The sequence below is a fragment of the Lycorma delicatula genome, chromosome 4 (genome assembly GCF_047948215.1).
Source record: "Lycorma delicatula isolate Av1 chromosome 4, ASM4794821v1, whole genome shotgun sequence".
NCBI classification, from domain to species: Eukaryota; Metazoa; Arthropoda; class Insecta; order Hemiptera; family Fulgoridae; genus Lycorma; species Lycorma delicatula.
In genome coordinates, this window is record NC_134458.1 from 172,816,807 (window position 1) to 172,824,514 (window position 7,708).

At 28.8% G+C, this 7,708-nt stretch overlaps 1 protein-coding gene across 1 annotated transcript; it reads right to left on the reverse strand.

The window, feature by feature from the left end:
* Nucleotides 1–336: 336 nt before the first annotated feature.
* On the reverse strand, nt 337–7,357 carry LOC142322979 (uncharacterized). Its single transcript, XM_075362074.1, has 3 exons — nt 7,147–7,357; nt 3,029–3,189; nt 337–797 (listed from the first exon to the last, which is right to left on the reverse strand). The coding sequence occupies exons 1-3, from the start codon at nt 7,188–7,190 to the stop codon at nt 640–642; spliced, it is 363 nt and encodes a 120-aa protein (XP_075218189.1). The 5' UTR covers nt 7,191–7,357; the 3' UTR covers nt 337–639.
* Between the last annotated feature and the right edge of the window lie 351 nt (nt 7,358–7,708).

Consider the following 7,708-nt stretch of genomic DNA (forward strand, 5'->3'; position numbering starts at 1 on the left):
TTACAACACCTAAAACGAGAAACCAGATCCAGTTTCCTATTTTGTTAGGGTACCCAGCCGACCATTAGATTCTTTGGATTAGGTGCTGGTATTGGTGGGGGAGGCTAGTTCTTGCTTATAGTGGATTGCTGTAATGTATATTATAGTCATATTAGATAGAGTTGTAGAGTTGAAGTTTCCCTAGGTCAGTTCTTATGGCTGCTTAATAATACTAACTTAATAAATACTGCTTAATAAATACAGACACATGGGCCTAACATAATATCTCCAATGGTGATATTATAACATTAAATAATTAATACATATACAAGCATATAAAAATAATAAACCATTAAGCTGAGTATATTATTAATAAAATAAATACAAAACATAAAAGTTTTATTGTCTGCTATTGTAGGAAAAAATAGATAAAACAATATTAATATTCTTATTACAACTATTATTTGTATTAAAAAAACAAACTAATTTCTCATACTTCTTTTTATTCATTTTCATGAATGAATGAATGAATTTTTTTACACCATACTGAAAAATTTGCTTTTCTATTCTGACCAATTTAGACTACCAAGGGAATTGTGTTTTTTAATTTTTTCTCTTTGATGCAATTTGAATTTTTTCTCTTTGATGCAAGTTTTTTGTTTAATTTTTTCTCTTTGATGCAAGTTTTTTGTTTAATTTTTTCTCTTTGATGCAAGTTTTTTGTTTATGTTTACTTTCTAAACTTACATCAAATGGAATCGAATCCAATAACTTTTTAGCAGCTACTCTTCTGGCTATTGCTAATCTGTGATGTGATCCTATGCAAAATGAAATTTAGAATTATACATTATTTAAATTACTTAAAAATTTTTCTTTAACTTTAATCAGAAATTAAAACAAAAACAAAAAATCTTTATAAAAAGTTGCAACACTACAAGTACTTACCAATTCTTGAATATGAATTACTAAATTGTACAATAAAAACATTTCAGAAATAATAGATAAATTACTTTACTGTAATTATTTATTTTTATTTTTAATTATTATTTATTTTCTTGGGAAGTAGGAATTTGGAAATTGAAGGATGTAAGTTAAAGGTAAAATATCAATGGGTGAAGCTGGGTTTAATAAACCATCTTCCATAGAAAATCAGAGTTGAACAAAGTTGAGTATACACTCAACTTTGGTAGTTACTAATGCAACTACTAAACATTATATAATGTTGGCATTTATGTATGATTTTGATATTTACTTATGACAGTATATTACATACTGTTGATAACAATAAGTAATGTATTATATTAATTTTAAAACTTGCCAATATAATTTCATTATTTAAATCTGGTGAATGAGAAATTCCTGAAAATTATTGTCCTATTAGTTTACTAAGTAATTTATCTAAAAAATGCATATCTAAATAATGCAAAAAATAACAAATCATAATATAGTTAAACAAACCAATTTAGTTTTCATAAGGAGAAAAAGCACCGAGGGTACTACAATTGTTATTCTACAAATTATCACTACTTTTAAAATAAATAATGAAGCTCTAGGGTGTTTTTAGACCTTGCTAAAGCCAGGTGTAAAATATTAGTCTCATAAACCCTCAGATTAGTAAATGTGGTTTTTTGTGCCATAAAAGTGAAATTTTTTGACAGTTGTCTAAAATACAGATCCAAATCTTACCCTAAAATGGAAAAACCAGCAAAAAAACAGAATTTGGCCTATGCCAGAGTACAGTTCTTTCTCATCAATCCTATTCTTAATTATATAAATGGTTTATTAAAACTAGATATAGTTTATAAGGATTATTTTTTTTCTGATGATATTGCACCAATATTTACTGGGTCTTCCTGAGAAAATGTAACATGTCTGGCCAAATTAGTACTCAGAGTTATCAAATCATGACTAGAGCAAATAGTAGACTATGATTCTCCGTAGAAAACCATTGCAACAGAATTAAAATCCACTCACCAAACTGCATAGTGCAGTTTGCACCATGCAAACTGCATGGTCTAATTTTACAGATCCACGATTAAAATGGAACAATCATATTAAGCAACATGGATTATAAGTTAAAATATATTATTCATAAGTTTACAGAATAAAACAAACACTAAGATCAAAACATTACCGAAATTATATATACAGCCTATGCCCAACTGTACTCCAATATGGAATCAGAGTGTGGTGTAGAGCATTAGACACTAATTTTAACAAAATAAATACATTCATAAACATATATTAAGTCGTGCACTTGGTAGACCAAGTTGCTATCTTAGTAATGGATTCAGAGTTTTGACTATACATAAAATTATACATAAAAAATCCAATAATATATTTAATAAAAATAGAAGTTGTTTTACCCCTCATATCCCAATAAAAATTTACTGCTGCTTAGTAGTTATGTTGTTTCTCATTCAGATTTTACAGTATGCAGAAGATAATTCTTAAATAATAATAATTATTAATTAATAATAATTATTAATTAATAATTAATAATTATTATTAATTAATAATAATTATTATTAATTAACAATTAATAATAATAATTATTATTAATTAATAATAATAATAATTCTCTAATCACTAAATCAATGATTAGAGATTCAACTAATACCTGAGTAGTACTCCTCACAGGGATTTGGTAACAATTTAAATGTAGATTATGAAACAGTCATACATTCATTTAAATTAATGACTTATACGCAAGGTGCAACCAAATAATTCTCAGACTATTCCTAGAAGTATATAGAATGCAGAGTGGCATGTTTGAGCATCAGTAGCAAGTAGTGACTACTTGCTGAGACAGCATGTTGTACCAAACTTCAAGTTGAAGGACATCACCAACGCTGGGAGATGGGAAATTGCTAAAATCCAGAGCCTAAAAGGCATGTGATCAGCTTCCAACAGAGTTCATTGATGCTCTTCTGGAGGATGGTAGGAAAGCAATCACACTTTAAATTCTTATATATTATTAATATATTTTAGTTAAAGAATAACAAATGAAAACTTGATTATTTACTTAGGTTATTTTGACAATATTTACCTGTAGCTTTAAACCCTAATGCATAACACTGTACAACATACATAGGGTCTTCAGATAAAGTATGATATACTGGCCCATGAGTAGTATGTATATCACATATTCTTGCAAGTTGTAAAGGGAAATCCTCTTTGTTACAAATAATTTTAAGGGCAACTTCCTTTCTGCAATAAAAAAAATTAATAAATATTACACAACCAAGGATATTAGAATTTTACTGATGAAATTTTTGGATAATTTTATTGATAATGTGAGGTAGATGTGAGTGTCTAATGAGTTCTTTACTTCCACTGTCTTTCCAGTAAAATTGTTTTGTTTTTGATTTAAGTTTTTCTCTAAATTGATATCCTTATTTTTCTGATATATTTGCTACACTTCTACTTCTCTGTAAGGCAACTGTAATTCATTTGGTTTCATTTTAAAAGTTTTTAAAATACCTTGTTTAATTTTTCCTTTCTTTATAGAGTCTTCTAAACCTCTAACGTTAACGCAAACCAACGTTAACCAATTTTTTAATCCTATCCTGCAATTGAAATGCTTTTAAATTATTTTTTTTAATAAAATGATGAATAATAATAGTACTACTATTGGCCAAATTATTAAACAAACATATACTGTTCCTTTCTGAATTATACTCTTCCTTAATGGTCAATATAGTGGATGGAGTAAATATGAATTACACCAACACTTATATATATATATATATATATATTCAATATTACTTAAAATAGTCACCACAATTTCATTATACAAAATATTTTTTTAAAAATTTGCTTTAACAATACCTATGCACTGCTAACAATAAGATATTTTGAAAATTGTCTTTGAATTTATGGATATTTCTAGTATAAAGTATAGAATTATAACTAAAAAAAAAATTATCATAAACTACAAGCCAAATAGGTTCTAAAAATATTAGCTGATTCAATGAAAACTAAAGAGTGGCAATCTTGTAAAAGCTTTAGACTTTAAGAGGGAAACATATTTTTTCATTATATTATAAAAGTAAATGAAAGCGTGAAGTGAAAGTAATGATATTTATGCCCAGAATCATATTAACTTACCTAATATAAAAAAATCTGTGCTACATAGCAAGCACAGAAAATGCGACAGTCTTCAAGATTTAAAGGTAAAAGTCTGGGACAGTTACAGCAGATGGGTAATATGATATTCTTCCAAAACCGAGGCATATAATTCAGAACTGTTGACAGGATAATTATTTTGGGAATTGTTCCCACTCATACACATACCCATACACTGCTGGTATCTGTACCTTTTCTGAAGTATGAGGGGTAACTGAAATGTAATGGGCATGGGATGTAACACCAGAACATAATGTTGTACAAAGAGGCAGTGCTGCAATCTCAGTTTCGTTCCCCTACTTATATTAAATCTCATTATTACGGAGATGAGTATGTTTAATACTATGACAATGTGTCTAGAGATGAGTATGTTTAATACTATGACAATGTGTCTAGAGATGAGTATGTTTAATACTATGACAATGTGTCTAAAGCATGTAGCAATTCAGTTTTTAACAGTAGAGAAGTGAGTGCTAATAACATTCATTGCCATCTAAAAGACATTTCTGGTGATTAAACTATTAATTGAAGTATTGTGAGTAGGTGGGCAATAACATTTTAAACAAAAGAAGTTGGTAATGTAAATATTGAGGATGAACCTTACAGTGGTTGACCAGTTTCTGTGACTGATGAGAAGCACCGACTGTAGATGAATACAATACCTTTTACTACTTCTAAAACACCACAGGAGACATGTGAGTTGCGTTCCAATAATCCAGCAATATCATCAATCTCGGCCACACATTTTGCATGCATCCACTAAGGCTTATAAAAGTTCAAATTTGAACCTATCCCAAACCCTCCATCATACTTACCCGATTAGACACGTGTTAATTGTTTAACAGGGCTATTTGTGTATCTGTTTCACCCCAGATGAACTGAAAGATGTAATGAAGTCATAGATCAAGGATTCTTTATTGATGCAATGAAAAAAATGGTTCATGGTTCATGGTTGAGAGAAAAGTGTAGCTGTAAATGGTGACATCTCCTTTCATTTGCAAGTTATGAGCAATAGTGGATTACATTTCAACCATCTTTTGTAGTTGCAGTTCTGGTGGGGATTTTTTGATCATCCCTCTTTATAGTTCAGAACTTATACTTATGAATCAAATTTCCTTTACATCACTTAGCGTAGGTATGTGGTTTGTGGAGAGCAAGAAGTTGAAATCTGAAAGTACAAGTAGTTGAAATATCAGGCACTGACTTAAACAATGTAATAAGCTTGTTCCTTCAAACAAAAAATGATTAGAATGTCTGTATTGAATTTGATACACTTTGTAAATTGCTTAACAGTATTAGGAGCTTTAATTTAAATATGATTATTCAATCTAATTCACTTAAGTGTATAACTTCTGTAATACGGTTCATTCTAGTTTGGTATAAACTTTGGTAAACTGCTTGTTTAATACAGAAAAACTAATAGACTTCTGAAAATATCATACCATACTTTTTGTTGTGCTTAATTTCCAAGTAGTAGACTGTATAGAATGATTTAGCAATCATTCTATACAGTCATCATGATTTAGCAATAATTCTATACAGTTGGGAGCAATCCCTTGGACCAGTATGAAAAATAAATATATTTGATATCTCAATTAAATGACATTTAATAATAAATTTTAACAAAAAACAACCGCATAAATATAAAATAATAACGAAATGTTAATAACCAAACATTATTTTTATGATCTCCACACTCAGAAAAATCCAACACTTTAAAAACAGTTCATAACAACCTGTGATGAGAGGATCTGATGGTCTGGATTGGGTAGTGAATACGAAAGAAAGAAAAAACAAATAAAACAGCACACATCAACATTATTTGAAGTTTAATTTATAAATCTACCAGAACGCAAGAACAGTTTATGCATCGACTGTAATAATGGAGAACAATAATAGAAGATGTAACTAAGAACAATTGAATAAACATTACAATTACATTCACAAAATAAAAAAAAAAAACATGAATTCACACACATAATTAACTTACAGTACGGAAACACATAGCACACGAGCCTTCCCGAGCACAACATTTCACTTAAAAAACAAAATCTAATTCTAGCTTTTCCGACAATACAGAAACAGCCGTGAGCAGAAAGTAAAACATTAAATAAAGTCTTTAGATAACTAAAGTCTTGTAAAGAGTTTGACGCGACGATATATTGACAACAAAAGAACAATGTACGCAGAACCGAAGCTAACACACCCAACGCACACAGAGAACAGACTGACAACAGCTGACATCTGTATTGTAATAATAAACAACCTTGGGTTATGTTGTTTAAGATTTGTTGACAAACCCTAGTCCGTTAATGCGAAATCGGCAAAACTGTGGTTTCTTGAACAACGTTGTGTCTGCGACCTTCACCAAAAACTGAGCACAACCAATACAGACGTTCAACATTGGAGTGTATGTTAATGTTACTGTCATGATGATTATTGCAATGACAAAAGTATTTCTTCTTACTTCAGCTGTTTCTATTTTTAGTAATACATCAAATGTCCAACACTTTTCATTAAAAATAAATATATGCATCTAAAGCTTAACAAATTGTACTTTCACATGTGATACCTACACAATTGAAAATACATATAAAACATAATCACATCCACCAAATAATTAACATGTCTATAAAGAAAAAAATAATTATATAAATTATAGCACAAACTTACTAACACATCTGGAGCCACTTGATCTGAATCCTCATTGAAAATATAAACAACTGGATAAAAACAAATTAAATTAACCTACACAGAACTACTAAAACAACAAAAACCAAAATAAGTTTAAATACCCTAAATTTGTCAAAAGAGAACAACAAAGACAATATTCACAAATGACAAAATTAAACAAACAAAGAAGCTCAGAACCAGCTATACAGAATAGAGATACCAAAATACAAAGCAACCCTATGACACAAAATAAAAACAACTTTGATGATCCAACTACATAAAACAACACTCATAAAAACTGTATGAAACAGAGAAACCAAACATAAAGGATTTACTTATTTATAACAGCTTTATTAATAAACTCACAAACTGTCAGTTTTTAGAACCATGATCCACTGACTATTCAGCATGTTATGTCACTTAAAGATCAACTAGAACTCAATACTATAAAATACCTACACAAATACATAAAAAAAAACAGCAAATCATAATGCAAAAATTATTAACAAAAAAAAAACAAAAAAATTAAAAAAAACAAAAATTATTAACAGATGCCACTGAAATCTAATACACATTTAAATGATATCCTAAACACAGTCTTCCTAACTCATAAAAGTGCAATAGTAACAATGGCCAACATCAAAGTGGAAAACTGCAGCAGTAATAATACATTCCAAAGAGCAATGTAAAATGTAATGAGTTTTGAAAATGTTATATAAAATAAAATGTGGTTGTTTTTCATGTGGAATATGAATTCTAAAACTATTTATGTCTATAGACAAAAAAGTATAATTATTATTATTATTGTATTAAACATCATTAAAAATAAAAATAATTACTCATTTTCTGTAAGAGTTAGTCCTGGCCTCTTGAGTGCTGCCTTATCATTATATTTTTTCTCTTGTAAATTCCAGAGCACTTTAACCAT

What these genes read in the sequence shown, in the direction of transcription:
- LOC142322979 (XM_075362074.1), bottom strand. Translation starts at nt 7,190, where the DNA reads ATGCTGAATAGTCAGTGGATCATGGTTCTAAAAACTGACAGTTT. An exon ending in GTTCTAAAAACTGACAGTTT is followed by an intron (nt 3,190 to 7,146) that starts GTGAGTTTATTA and finishes TTTTTATTGCAG; the next exon opens with AAAGGAAGTTGCCCTTAAAA. An exon ending in ATTAGGGTTTAAAGCTACAG is followed by an intron (nt 798 to 3,028) that starts GTAAATATTGTC and finishes CATTTTGCATAG; the next exon opens with GATCACATCACAGATTAGCA.